At 55.3% G+C, this 14188-nt stretch overlaps 3 protein-coding genes across 3 annotated transcripts; 1 reads left to right on the top strand and 2 right to left on the bottom strand.

Moving 5' to 3' along the window:
* Positions 1-3410: 3410 nt before the first annotated feature.
* On the bottom strand, positions 3411-6056 carry CCMA1212_002507 (uncharacterized protein; the record flags this gene model as incomplete). Its single annotated transcript, XM_073699889.1, has 1 exon — positions 3411-6056. One exon carries the CDS (start codon positions 6054-6056, stop codon positions 3411-3413), a length of 2646 nt encoding a protein of 881 aa, XP_073561505.1.
* Positions 6057-9256: 3200 nt separating this feature from the next.
* On the top strand, positions 9257-10268 carry CCMA1212_002506 (Kynurenine formamidase; the record flags this gene model as incomplete). The annotated part of the gene is made up of 2 exons (XM_073699888.1): positions 9257-9393; positions 9515-10268. The coding sequence occupies 2 exons, from the start codon at positions 9257-9259 to the stop codon at positions 10266-10268; spliced, it is 891 nt and encodes a 296-aa protein (XP_073561506.1).
* Positions 10269-10530: 262 nt separating this feature from the next.
* Positions 10531-12049, bottom strand: CCMA1212_002505 (Riboflavin transporter MCH5; the record flags this gene model as incomplete). Its single annotated transcript, XM_073699887.1, has 2 exons — positions 10531-11040; positions 11186-12049. The coding sequence occupies 2 exons, from the start codon at positions 12047-12049 to the stop codon at positions 10531-10533; spliced, it is 1374 nt and encodes a 457-aa protein (XP_073561507.1).
* Positions 12050-14188: the final 2139 nt, after the last annotated feature.

Raw genomic sequence — 14188 nt, 5'->3', positions numbered from 1 at the left:
GAGGGGGGGGCTTAAGGGAGTTGGGGGGGGGAGAGAGGAGGGGGGAAGTAGAAGAAATGAAAGAGAGGTGGGATGGCTCTCTTAGAAGAGCATCTGCGGAGAGATATAAAGCGAGCGGCGGTGCGATTACCGAGGGGGGGCAACCCAAGAGAATGAGACCCCAAACGAAGTGTGCCAAGGGCAGGGGAAGATAGAGGGTAACAAGCACAAGATGGAAACGAGCAAAAGGTGACGAAAGGCAGGGCGAGCGCGGGTGCTATATCTACAACCGGGCACCCAAACCAAGGGAGGGGGTTGTTTTTTTTGGGGGGGGAGAACAAGGGACAACGAGTCACAGACCCAGATCGACGGCCGGGAATATCAAACTCGACAGTTCCAGATGGGGATATCACAGCCGGGAAGCCATCTCTGTTTGCCCCCCGTTCATGAGAGTGGCCATGTTTGGGTGGGAAAGCAATCTCTCAAATCTCTTCTTCTCGTCCGTTTGCGAGGGACCACCCCCCGGAGCCCGAGCTGACGATATTGACTGGCTCAGCGATCACCGCCATGGGTTCAACTTTGCAGGCGCCGGCTCGGCGTCCAGGAGCAAACGAAAACGCGTACATCGGGAAGAAAAAGGACTCCATCGACTCCAGTCCACTTTCTTTGCTACAACAACAACCACAACCACATACGCACACACCCAGCAGCCCTTCGCTAGAGGATATTCCCGAGTGGGCCTCTTGAAGTCCCCATTGCCAGCGACAGAAAGAAGTGGCACCAGACCGGGCCGCCGTTTAACAAGGCGAAAGGCTTTTCGATGCCAGAGGAGCTCTGCGGTGCGATAGGACAGATGGATGAGGGGGGAGTGTGATATCGACATGGGGGAGGCGTCACTGGTTTGACTCGACTCCGCGGCTGGCTGTGCTGGAACGGTCCAGTAACGTTTCGACGAGCAGCGAGAGAATGCAGTGCATGTCAAGATGCATGAGGTCCTCGACCCGCAGCGAATGGTGGCCCCTGTCCCCCTGTCCGGCGCTGCATCTGAGACATGCGTCCATCGGATCTAGAAGAAAGGGCATTAGTTATCGTCCGATGGCGAGGGCACAAGACCATCCAAGCACGGCATGTCATCGCCACAGCTGCAACTGTATGGTACCATCCATCGACAGAGATGTCATCAACGGCGGGCTGCACAGAAGGATCCCCATGATCCGGCGTTTGACGCAAAGAAGAAGCATTGCGGCAGCGGGTTGACGAAGACGAGAGAGAGAGAGAGAGAGCAAACTCTCCCAGCAAACGCGGACAAATAGCACATGCCGTTCCATCTCTCAGCACAAGTCCGTCCTGTCACAGCCCAATGGTCCAACAGGCCCTTGCCGATGGCACGCAGGTCATCACACGAGAAGAAGGCGCTGTACTATCTCTATCCTCTGTTCCTGTTTTTCTTACTTCTCAGGTTCCGTATGTGTAGGACGGCCATTGATTCGATCGTATTCCCTGTCTCTGCATCTCGCACTTAATCCAAGTAAGCCTAGGACGACACAGAACAGACAGGGGGGGACGGTTATCATCAACCAAACAAGCAAATGCGCAAAAGGTCCCTTTTCTTCCCCCGTCTCTCTCTCTCTATCTATCTCTCTCTTTTTTTTTTCTTCATTCGCAAAGTGCAACCCTTCTTCGTATCCGGCAGCGAAGCTTTCCATCATAAGACACTTTCTCTCTCCTCGCACAACCCCGGGCACGTTTCTGATACGGAAAGGGATCAGACGGGGGCTGTGGTTGGTCGGGAGCTTGGCGCCGGGGTTGCACGGAGATGATTGGAAGGGTTTGCCAGCGAATAAGAGCACGCAGTGGCACGATGCGGGTGATTTCCTGTGAAAGCACGGCGTGCCACTCACCGTGATTTGGGCTCTCGATCGCACGAGATTGGTTTGAGGAGGCGTAGAGAGGAAATGAGTTGACTACTCGGACAAGAGGAAGGGCGCATGTTGTGACGCTTCAAAGATGGCGGTTTTCTCGTCAATCGGCGTCTCTGGTTTTGCCCCTGACTCGTTGCTTGGTTTCCCTTCATTCGAGCAAACGCACGAGCTGACTGGACGAAACGCCACCTGGCAATCACATTTCAGCAATTAGACAGAAGGAAAAAAAAAAAATAAAGGGCCTCACGAGGTTGAAAGTGATGGAACTTTTTTTTTTTTCTTGTTTTGTTTGTTGGTNCCCCCCCCCCCCCCCCCAGGCAACATGTGGTTCCCAGCGTCCTGGAGCTTGGTATTGAAGGTGTTTGTTACACGGCAGGCAAAAAAGTGGATGTGAAGAAAAGTTCTACTATCAGGTGAAAACATGGGTCATCAATCAGAAGAGTCCCGGAGAATCCTACTTCGGTTAAAAGGTGATGGGAGAAGAAACGAAAAGAGAAACAAGAGGCTGTCAAGCAACCCGGGAGCTGAACTGAGACATGCAACCCCGGAATCACGTTGCTCACGGCCCGGCGGGTCGCTCTCGGCAAGTGTAAACCAAACTTATAAGATAGTTCTAGGCAGTAGTATGCTATGTTCTTAGGTCGCTCATCTGATGTGTGTAAACGGGAGGGTGATCACGATGCCGGCCGGCGGTTGTACGTGAATGCCTAACGGCAGCTGTCAAACTCGGTGGATCACGTTGCACCAAGAAGGGAGCCAGGATCAAGGCTTGTCGGTAATCAAGAACTTGAGGTGTTGTGGATTGACAAGCAGAGTGTTGATTCACGGGGATCATTCAAGATCAGGCTGCAAGATGCTGACGACAAACAGCCGGCTGCGGCAGCGCTTACTGGCAACTGCATGCATGTCTGATGGCAGATCTCTTACCTCGACTTCTTGCTGGCTTCGTTTTTACTTCACATCAAGGAAACGCTCAATGTCTTCTTCATCTTCTCTCGCATTGTGCTCGCTAGCAAAAGGAGGGACTATATGCACTTCCACCCCATCAAGCCCCCCCCCCCATCTACCCGACTCATCGCAGGAAAGAAGAGAACGCAAGCAACTTCAAAAGACCTCCCATTTTGATTCTACCGTAGAGCCACAGACAGCTCTTCGTCTTCCTCCCCCTCCAAAATGAAAGGATTGCGTTCAAACGGTCTACCCAGGAAAATCCACAATCATAAGTACGAGACGCCGTATATACCCTGACTGAATACACAAAGGAGGGAACCGAAAAAGGAGAAGTAGGGAATACAAGAAAAGGAATTAATGCCCCCCAGTTGTCCCTATGAAGGTAAGACAGAAGAATGGACAAGAAAAGGTATGTATAGGTGGTGGTAAACAAGGTGTTTTTTTTTTTTTACAATGCAGCAGATATCGATATGTGACATGTCGTGATGCAAATGATGCAGTGAACCAACAGGCAAAAGAAGAAAGAAGATTCTCCCCCTCTGGGTCATGTTTTGTTCTCTATTCGGATGGGTTGTAGTGCCAGCGCATGCTGTTCTCCTCAACCCACCACCGCGCCACAAACGCAGCCTGCTCTGCCCAGTGCGCCGCCTCGACCGACCTCTCCTGCTCAATCTTCTGCAGGAAGCCGGGAAAGTCAAAGGCAACAAGGTGCTTCTCCTCGTGCGGCTCCGTGTCCAGGTCGGTGAAGCGCCACTCGGTGTTCTCGATGATGGGCACCGTCAGCCTCCAGTGCGGCTCCCGGCTGTCGCGGACGGCAACGGTGGCTCGCCCGGGGTTCATGACGCTGAACTGCCAGTTGGGCTGGCCCGTCTTGTCGTTGACGTTGATGAGCGATCGCAGCATGGATTGTCCTTCGTAGTTGTCAATCATGTCCTTTGCAATCTTGGTCTGCGATGACGAGAGCGAGCCCGTCTCCAGCAGCAGGTCGAGAACCGTGGGCAGGATCTGGTAGGAGATGACCGCGTCGTTGATGTCGATGGCGGGCAGCTGAGGGTGTGAAAAGACCAGCGGGACGTGGAAGTTGCCAATGTTGGTGTTATAGTACGGCGTGATGCCATCGTTTTCCGGAACCGCGAGGCCGTGGTCGCCGACAAAGATGACCAGCGTCTCGTCCGCGACACCTTGCTCGTCAAGAATATCCAGAATCTTCTGGAGCCAGCGGTCGACGAATCCAATGGCGTTGAGGTACTTGGACACATTGTCCAGCTTGGAGCTCTCCTCGCTGGTGACGGGAACGTGCTCGACGTCTTCCGGCAGCCCAAAGGGATGATGCGTGGTGCTGGTCAGGTGGGTCAAGAACACTCGCTCGTTGTTCTCCTTGGCCGACTTGAACGCATCGCGGACATAGTCCTCGATGACATACTCGGGCATTCCGTAGTAGTTGATGTCTTCGACGTCCACCTTTCCAAACTTGGCGTCGTCGCTCTTCAGATACTCCTTGGAAACGGTATTGTTCCGCGGGAAGCCGAGCTGCACCATGAGCTCATCCTGCTTGTCGAATCCATTCGTCACCGACATCATGAAGGAGGACTTCCACTTGTGCGAAGTAAAGTCGTTCTTGTCGCCGTCCTTGGAGGAGTTGCCCAGACCAAGGTTCATGGCGTCAAAGATGTGCGGCAGGCAGGGCTGGTAGATGTGATGCGAGACCTCGGCGTTGAAGTCGGCGACGAGCGGCGACAGGCCGCAAAGAGTGCCGGTCAGACTCTTGAGCGTGTAGCTGGCCGACGTGTGGCAGTTGTTGGCGTTGAGGCCACCTCGTCGCTTCTTCTCCTTGTGCTCAAAGCCGTCGTCGTAGTCTCCCGTCAAGAAATTGGCGGTGGGGGTGAGCGTGGATATCTTCTGCTCGGCCGTCTCGGGCAGCGTGCCATTCTCAAAGGAGTCGGCCGCGAGCTGGTAGAACAGGCCATCCTTCTTGACGGGGAAGGCATCCTTCCTCGTGCTTTCGAGCTTGATGAGCACTACGTTCTTGATCGTGATGTTCGCCAGCTTATCGCGGAGCTCGGGAAGGACGTCGTTCTTCAGGTTGGAGATCTTCAGGGGATCCTGCGAGGCGCGGTAGTGCGTCTCCTCTGCCGTGTACCAGTCTTGGAATCCTGGGAGGGGGTCCTCTGGCAGCCACTCCCACCGAATGGGCTCCACCAACGCGGTGCGGTTGTCCCAGTTCCAGCCAATGCTTGTATCGTAAACGGGGGTGAGCGCAGCCAGAATGGGCGATGAGTGGGCGAAATCCGCAAAGGGGAGCAGCGGCAGAGTCCACGACATGTAGGTGTACGAGCCCTCGTTCGGTCGGACGATGTACAGCAGGACTTGGAGGAGCAGGCTGAAGCCGACGAAGACATAGAGGGCAGTCGTCCATTTCGTAGGCCGGCGCACGTCCGAGACAACGCTGGAGCCGCTAGAGTCAATGTCGTCGTCCTCTTTACCCATGAGCTCGGATCCGCCCTCGACGTCCTGCTGCGGGATATGAGCGTATCTGACGTTTGCCGCGGGGCGCATTCGCTGCGGGATCTTGCTGTACACAAAGGCAAAGGGCCACTTGAGAATGTCGAGGGCGAGGCCGGCCAGGTAGTAGAAGATGTCCTGCGTGACCCAGCTGATGCCGAGGATGATCGCCAGGACAACTAGGCACGTAAACAGTCCGGTGACTGCCAGCTTCCACGAGGAGGCGTTGCTTGCAAGGCCAGCATTGCGCCAGTGGGGCTCGGAGCCCGCGACGACGAAGAAGGCGTTGTTGATGGCCGCCAGGGCCAGCACAATCGTGACGAGAAGCGTCGCCAGGGACGTGAGGATGATGCGCAGCCACCGCCAGGGGTATATCTCCGTGTCCAGCAGCAGCCGTATTAGTATTAAGAAGGCGGTATCTTGTGTGAAGAATGTGAGGCCCCAGCGGGCGAGGGAGCGGAAGGCGAGAGCCGTGATGTGGGCGTATATGTGCACCAGCTTGCCGCTGGTTATGGCGACGACGCATATGGCGAAGAGGAACTGCCGGTTTGCGAACCGCGCAGCAAAGGCCGACAGGATCCGCAGGACTGGCGCGGCCACGACGGTGACGGTCGAGGTAGCGGAATTCAGGTGTCGCCGCGTCGGGCTGGAGAAGCGAATGCGGGACGCCATGCCGCTGGCGAAGCGGCGCGTCGATTCCATGGCGACGAGATAGGAGGTAGGGAGAGAGTCGAGGTCGACGTCGGATTCGGAACCGGGGTCGATCGGTGAGGGTCGAGGTCGAGGTCGAGATAGGGATCGAGGTAGGTGGAGGAAACGACGGAAAGGGGTGAAGGCGACAGAGTCAGCGAGAGGCACACAGGGCTACCACCAAGTGACGCTTCTCATATCCAACGCGCCGCTGTTGAAGCGGTAAAGAAGAGCCTTTGTTGTCTCTCTCTTTTTCCCAAGCTTCTTTCTTCCTGGATTCCCACCCCTTGTGGACGGGGGATCACGGGACAAGTCTCCGTCTCCGTCTCGCAACAGCGCCGCAGAGCAAACGACAGAAAAAACGAAAGGCAAGAAAACAAAGCCGGCTGGCCAACAAGCGAAGGAAGTTGAAAAACGAGGCCGCGAACAGAGAAAAGGTCGGCGCCGTGCGAGACCGCCCACAACCGGAACAAACGATAGGGAATGGAATGGAAATGATGTCCAAGCACAAGAAACCAAGGGCGTGGGTGCGGCAGATGAGGATCAAAATGGGCGCCTCAGACAAAAGTTCTGCTGGCGCCGCAGGGCTTTTTTTCCCCCCTGGTTCGCCTCGAGTCGCTTCCTCCGTGCCCCGTACAGTTAGCGCGGGTACCGGTACTTTGGGCCGCCAGTGTCGCGTGCCTGCAATACCGTTAGAGGGCAGCGCCCCGCAGCAGCCCGCCACGCCACGCCAATGGCTTCCCGGGAACTGGGCGCTGTTCCTCGATGGCGTCGCGGTGACCTGGGGCTAGCGCCGCATCGTCGCTGCTCCTGAGGTAGCGGTACTTTGCCGCGCCTTCTGAGCCTCCGTACCCGCTGTTTTTTTTGGGGTCGGCAGGACTTCCCCCTTATTTCTACGCTTGTACGCCTCGCACTGTGGTTGCCGGGATGCCGCTCCGCAAGTACCGGATACAGGCAGCACTGTGTGCGCCAGGCCAGGATTTTCTTCATCCATCGTCAATGCTCGACCTCATCCACTCTGTAATAGCTATTGTCAGAAGGAGGGGATGCCAACAATGCCGAGTTAAGAGGCAACAGCCTGTTTTCGTGACCCCAGCTGACCAGTGCTCGCAGCTTTTCGCTTCGTCTGGCGAGCTGTTCTTGTTGTTGGTGCGCGAGATGGTATTTTGGTCTTGTCGCATGATGACATGCCGCTTCTGTCTGCATCAGAGAACAAAAAGTGTGGGGAACCGAGCAGAATGAAACACAAGTCGGAGATGCACAGAAACATGGGACAGGTCGTACAGAAGTGTGGCCGTGCCACGATGGACTCTTCAACTACTGCATACAGTAGGTACCAAGGTAAAGGAATGTAAGGCAGCAGCCTGATGGGGATGAACGCTGGTCTGTAATCCCCGCGGTGGCATTGGGTCATCAGACGTGGCACCCAGAATAGCAGCTTGGTAGGCCGGATACGAGCGAGTGCCGGGAGACGATGTTCCTTCGTATTCATTTAGAACGAGTCCAGAGCTGGCGTCGGCATCCTTTCCGCAGTTTGCTTACGAAGAATGGCTTCCCACCAACCTGATTGACATCGCATGTACTCATTTGTATGTCACAGCAGGCTATCGAAAGTGTCTTTTTACACTCCGTCGGCTGTCGTTGGCCAACGAGCCGTTACCTCATATCACGAGATGGTAGCAACTAGCAGAGCCCATAGCGCAGGTTGATATTGATGATCAAATCGATAGACAGCAATCCTGCAACCCCGCCGGTGGGTCGGGGCCAGAGCCTGGAGGCTGAGACACCCGCACAAGGGCTGTGTCTGTTGTTTCATCCGGTGCGATTGAGTCTCTCGACGGATCTGCGCCAAGCCTGGCCAGGACGTCGCTCACGTTGGATACTCTTGGCGCTGACGATGCGAGTACAGGCACTTATCAGTAGGGCTCTGTTTAACTCGCGATCAGAGCCTGACATTATGACATGATGACATGCGACAGGACCCTGCGATTTATCGAGGTTTTTGAGTTGACGCTTGATGCTCTGCCGTTGCTGCTCTGGACAGTGTGACCAAGGAGGAGCAAGAGGAGGTTGATGCTGACACAGTAGAGACATCCCACGGACACTGTCCAGAAAAGCTTGGCCTCGAGCTAATTCCAGAACAGAATCCCATGCGTTTTACGGCTGAGTCAGGCCTCTTCTCCAATTTGTCTCGCCTCCATTCTTTCGTCCACAACCTCCCAAGTCAAACGGCTTGGCGCCACCGAGTCTTTCAAGCCGCAGCGGCGCAGTTCATTGTACAGTATGTATGTGTCCTTTGCTAACGTCTTCTACCACTTGTGGCATTGTGCCACGCGACAGCATTTTGCAGCTGAACTACTTTGCACTACTCCAAAAACTCAATTGCTCTCAAACCGTTGGCAGTTATAAGGCGCCTCAGCTCATCAGCCAGGCCAGACACCGCCAATGTAGCAGTGACATCACGCATCACATTGCCCCCCCTATGAGAGCCGCACCGCTCCCAACGCGACCCCTATTCCAGATTCTTGCGCTGTCTTCATTTTACTCTGCTGCATCGTGTGCTTCCCACCTGCCAAATCACTCGCATGCGAACTTTGGGCTTTCTTATTCCCGTTCGCCAGCATCGCCAAGGCGAAGTACCGGTACGAGCCCCTTGCTCGAAGCGGGACCAGCGATTTGATGGTCGGTCAGCCGCCTCAGGCAATTCCAGGCCATCTCGCTGCCCAAGGGTCGCTATAGGCCACTGTACCGGGTACCTCCAGCACCTTCAAGGTTCCAGCTGCCTACAGGCGCTGATTCGCTAGCCGCATTCTCGAAGCCCTGTGGCGATCCGCTACCCCGTATTTCCTCGCTCAATTGTCCGGACCCTGCGAAAATAGCCTCATGATCCTGAGAGATGGTATTCCGCATCTTGCCCTCAATACAACAGACATTGAATCCTGCTACAATTCAATTTACTCTGCAGGTCTTACCTATGGTCTTCAACCCTACAGAGAAATAGAAGGGAAACAGTTTGAAACAAAAAGCAGAGGCAAAGCCCTCAGTTTACCCTCCATAGCAGGACTCGTGTTCGAGCAGCACATACGGACTGCCACCCTCAACTCCGTATCTGCAACCCCGCCTCCTTCTTCCCTCACCATCTGCACAGCCAGTGGACATCCTGCGCCATCCCCTGCGACACAACACGCACAAAGAGACAGTACTAGCCTACGATGGCGTATTCCGCAGACATCCCCGGCCTCAAGCACGCCAGCCGTCAATACGGCCAGCACAACCTCCAGCGCGTCGGCGTCTGGCAGTATGAGGACGCGCCAGAAGCGGCAGTTTCCGCGCCATCGTATTGGATCATGTACGTGACTGCTGCTGGCTGACGTCAATCCCGTCGCGGGCTCACACGTTGATTCTTGTTCTTGTTCTGAAACCTTGACATCTGATACGTCGATCCTGACTCTGTATCCGAACCCTGACAGCTTCGTCCACGGAGGCGGTTGGCGCGACCCCAGAAACACCCTCCATGACTTTGTCCCGTCCATCAAGCACATGCTCGCCCTGCCCCCCGATCTGCCCAGGTCTGCGGTTCGCGGCTTCGCCAGCATCGACTACCGGCTGTCGCCGCACCCACAGTTCCCCCAGGATCCCGCTTCGACGCCGGCAAATGAGCTGCGCCAGGCCCTGCATCCGGAACATGTCCAAGACGTCCTGGCCGCGCTGAGGCTGCTCGATGCCGAGTACAGCATCGGTAGCAACTACGTCTTGATTGGCCACTCGGCCGGCGGTACGCTGGTCCATCAGATCATCATGAACAACGACGCTTCGTGTGCTTGGGGCCCGGCCGCGCCATTGCCAGCAGCGCTCATCAGCATATCCGGCATACACGACCTGAGAGGCCTTGCCGAGAGGCACGGCGGGGTGTACGAGACTTTCATCGCCGACGCCTTTGGTCCAGACAGGCAGGCTTGGGACGCAGCGTCGCCGGCAAAGTTTGCTGGAAACTTCAAGAGCCTGTGGTCGAACGAGCCTCGCCTGGTCATCCTGGCATCTTCCGCAGAGGATACCCTCATCGACGTAGCCGAGCTTGACATCATGGAGGCCAAGCTTGTCAAGGACGGCATCACGCCGATAGCCATCAGGGACCTCCGCCTAGAGCACGACAACATCTGGGAGGACGGCGCGCAGGTTGCGGCTCTTGCAGCAAAGGCCGTCGCAAAGTTGCGGCAAGACTGAGCTATCATCATCCAGCACCAACAAGCGGTAATGAACACTAGCCTTGATTCTATTCGTCATTATTACTTGAAAAGATGCTTTATATGGTCAACCATGTTCCGATATCGGCACACACACTTTTTGGTCGCTCCTCACCGTGAATACGATAGGTATCCTGCTCTTCCTGTCCCGTTGCATTCTTCCCCGCTGTTCTATCCGTCCCCATATGCTATGTCCCCCTTTTCCGATCGATCAAGCCTTCGGCAATTGTTCCACCGACTGGCTAAATCTGTACCAGTCTCCATCCGGTCACGGAAATGCGACACGCCACAAAGATGACTGCTGCAGCAGCCATGACAGTTCCTCCCCATATCTGCGCCCAGAAAAAGTCGCCGTTGTTGTGATCGATGATGGCCCCGGCCGTCGGCGCCCCGGCCACCGTCGCCAGCGAGCACAGCGTTTCCACCATGCCGAAGCGGATGCCCATCTTCTGCGGGTCTTTGGTCAGGCTCGTCAGGGAGGCGACAAACGTGCCCTGGTTGGTGCCGACAGCGAAGCCGTAGAAGGCGCTGAAGACGTACATGCCCGTCCGGGTCTTGACTCCAGTCCAAGAGTATATGACGACGCTCACGGCGACAGTGGCAGCGGAGAACAGGTTGATTGGGCCTGTGTGTCGGTCCGCGATGTATCCTGCAATTGGCCGGGCGGGGATGCCCATGGCGTTTGTGATGAGCAGGAGATTGATGGCGTCTTGATCTGAGAAGCCAATGATGTTGCGAGCGTAACTGTTGATCTGAGAAATGGTTAACGACGACAACTACTCACGGCATATGGTGCTGATGTTGCAGATTCACGACTTCAACTTCACAGAAGCGCCGAAAAAAAGCGAGTTTAAGGGAGGGCGAAGGACAAGATCACGACACTGCGCGCTCACATACATAAAAGACGACAAAGTATAGGGCATAAAAGTAGACGAAAGAGGCCATGGAGAACAATAGGTAAGGCAGCTCGGAAAAGGCCTTAATCTCCAGCAGGGGCCCCGACTTGCGCGGCGGCAGCCTGGGCTTGAGCAGGAGGTTGGCGACAACGGCCATGGCCAGGGCGATGAAGCCCGCGACACGCACCGCCCAGGGGAAGCCGACCTTGGGCGTGAGATACTGGATCGTGGCGGGAAACGTCACGCTGCCGACCGAGGTGCCGACCGCCGAGACGGCCAGCGCAAAGGAGCGGTTCTTGTCAAAGTACGAGCTGAGCACGGAGATGGCGGGCATGAAGGCGACGCCCAGGCCGATGCCGATGCAGACGCCCTGGGCGAGGAAGATTTGCCAGTACGTGCGGGCGAGGCTGGTCATGAAGGAGCCCAAGACGGCGAGGAACGTGCCGGCGGCGACCGTCTCGCGCGTGTAGCCGGCGTCGGCGAGCCGGCCGGACACGGCGCAGATGACGTACGTGAAGAAGATCTGGACGGAGCCGATCCACGAGACCTGCGACGACGGCAGGCCCAGCGTCTCGACGTAGTACAGCTGGTAGACGCCAAAGGAGGCGGCGTAGCCCCAGGTCATGGCGTTGATGAGGTGCGTCGCGAGGACCTGGAGCCACGCCTCGAGGCCGCCGTCCGGAGGCGGGCCGTATCCCTTTTCCTCCTCTGCGAGCTCGACGTCCTGGTCGGTGTTGAGGGCTTCGGGCGGTATTGAGCCGTCACGATGGGGGAGGGTGGTGCCGAGGACACTGCTTTCGTGGTCCTGGACGGCAACGGCGGCCTCCCGGGAGGCATCTTTCTCATCATCTCGTAACGTCATCATGGATTAGTGGAGGGGATAAGGGGGGGATGAGATGTTGAATGGAGGAAGAGAGAAGGGGGGTATATATCGTATTAGTCGACAATCCAAACAAGTGAATAAAAGAAGAATAGCTGTCAACGAATATATCAAACAACAAGAACCAGAAAGCCACAGAAGTCCTCGAAAGCCATGTTGCTCTTGACCCTAGCCCAGCTCCCACCGAGAAAGAAGAAGAAAAAAGAAGAAACGCAACTGGTCGATTGATCCGCCAAGGCCTTGGCCTTATATATGTAACGAGCAACGAGTACGTCCCAGATCAGATCAATTACTGACCCCCGAGCGCAACGGTGACGAGACGAGACACGGGGGGCGTGTTTTCCCCTTCTTCTCGCCTTTTGACTTTTTTCTCTTTTTTCCTGACTGTAGTACTCCCTACCTTACCTACTACCTAAGCCCGCCATGGTGCCTGGTCTATAATCGCCGTTCCGTACTTCGGGCATGTTGCCCCGATATCGCCCTCTCTTTTGGATATTAGATTCCCGGGCCTCTGATTTGGTAATTGATTCGGCAGTAGACGGTTAGAGATACGAGATGTGGCCTGCGTACCTTGCCTTACCTACATGCATGCATGCATGAATGAGCCCTGGGCCGGAGACGGCATGTACCCGTATGATGTTGGGTACCTACATTGTATACAACAAGGGCGACTGCTACTGTACGTGTATGTAGTGTGACGGTGAGAGTTTGGCAGAGGGCGGATGAGGTTGCATTGCGATTGCATGCATGTGTGTGGGAAGGGTTTCGCTGCAGCGGTATACAGCAGAGACGACTGGCGAACAGATGTTTCTTCCTACCTAAGCGTATTGGCAAAGGCAGTCCTGGGGAAAGGAGAGTGTGCGGGTCTTCTGCGCTTTGGCGTAAGGTAAGATACGATCCATACACAATCCGATAGCTGTCATATATCATATCGTAACAAGGGAAAAAGACGACTCAAAGTAAGCATATCGTCAATATCAGAACCGGGTGGATCATCATGTCCCTGGCCATGACCGTCTTGTTCAATCGTCAAGGCTACTGGTAGTCTACCTTGCCAAAGATACGTCGTGAACATGACTCAGCCGGAAATAAATCCCCATCGGATATCGCACAGCAAGCCGATTCGGCAGCTAAACAAGGAACCGGAGCATCTCTCACCGAGCCCGGCTGCAGATGGGTCCAGCTGATTCGCAAAGCTTTTTCTTGCGTCTGGGGTTTTTCCACGTAAAAGGGGGCCGGATTGCGGAGGTTTCATCCGGTATCAAGTGGATTTGGCTGGGGGGATTGGTTTGATTGATTGAGGCGTTGGAGATTTAATCCGTTTTACGACAAGGTGGCTTTGTGTGGTTGGGGGCGAGATGGGTGATGGGATTGGGGGATGTGCATGATTACTCCGGTAATAGGCCGTTATCTTCACGACTTGCAAAAGGAGACAGCATTGAAGCTACATACCGAGAAAGAAGCCAGAAAGAATAAAAAAAAAAAAAAAATTAATGACTGCTATGAGATAAAAAAAAAAAAATCCAAATACGGCAAAACAAGCAATTTGACGCAAGGAGTGATGCCCGTTGCTCATCAGTCCGCCAATCCCTACACAACGTCCAGGGTAAGCCCATACATACAATGTACTCGGGCCTCCTCACGCCCTCCCCCAGCAATCCCCGCTCCGATGTCCGGCATTCCGGACCCCCACCACTCCGACCAAATCGGCGGGGCGAACATTTCCCCCCCTTCTTCTTCCAGCCGTTCTCTTGTTCTCTTCCGAAGGCGCGCGGCCCCCCCAAAAGCTCAAAGCACACCGCTTCCAAAAAGGTCACGCGCAAAAACGCCATGCAACAAGGCGCAGAATAAAAAGAAAGGAGAACTGCAAGGTAATCTATTTCTATTTCCGTCCCCCTTTTCTCGTCCTTCATTGTGCACGAGATCCCGACTTCTTTTCTTGTCCCGTGAGGAATGAAAAGGAAAGCGGTGGGTTGTTGTTGTTTCGTAAGTGGCTTGGTCTCTGCGAATCGCTTGCGCTCAAGTTGGTTGGCGGAAATTTCCACGCCCGAGCTACCAAGTAGTTCGCTCTGAACATTACCGAGCAACAACTAAGTTTCGGAGACTGAAATCAGTGCGTGCAGA

Source organism: Trichoderma ghanense (genome assembly GCF_004382785.1).
Source record: "Trichoderma ghanense strain CCMA-1212 chromosome Unknown scaffold_2, whole genome shotgun sequence".
In the NCBI taxonomy this organism is placed as follows: domain Eukaryota; kingdom Fungi; phylum Ascomycota; class Sordariomycetes; order Hypocreales; family Hypocreaceae; genus Trichoderma; species Trichoderma ghanense.
Note: the sequence above shows the minus strand (reverse complement) of the source record. Positions and strands in the feature narration are given on the sequence as shown.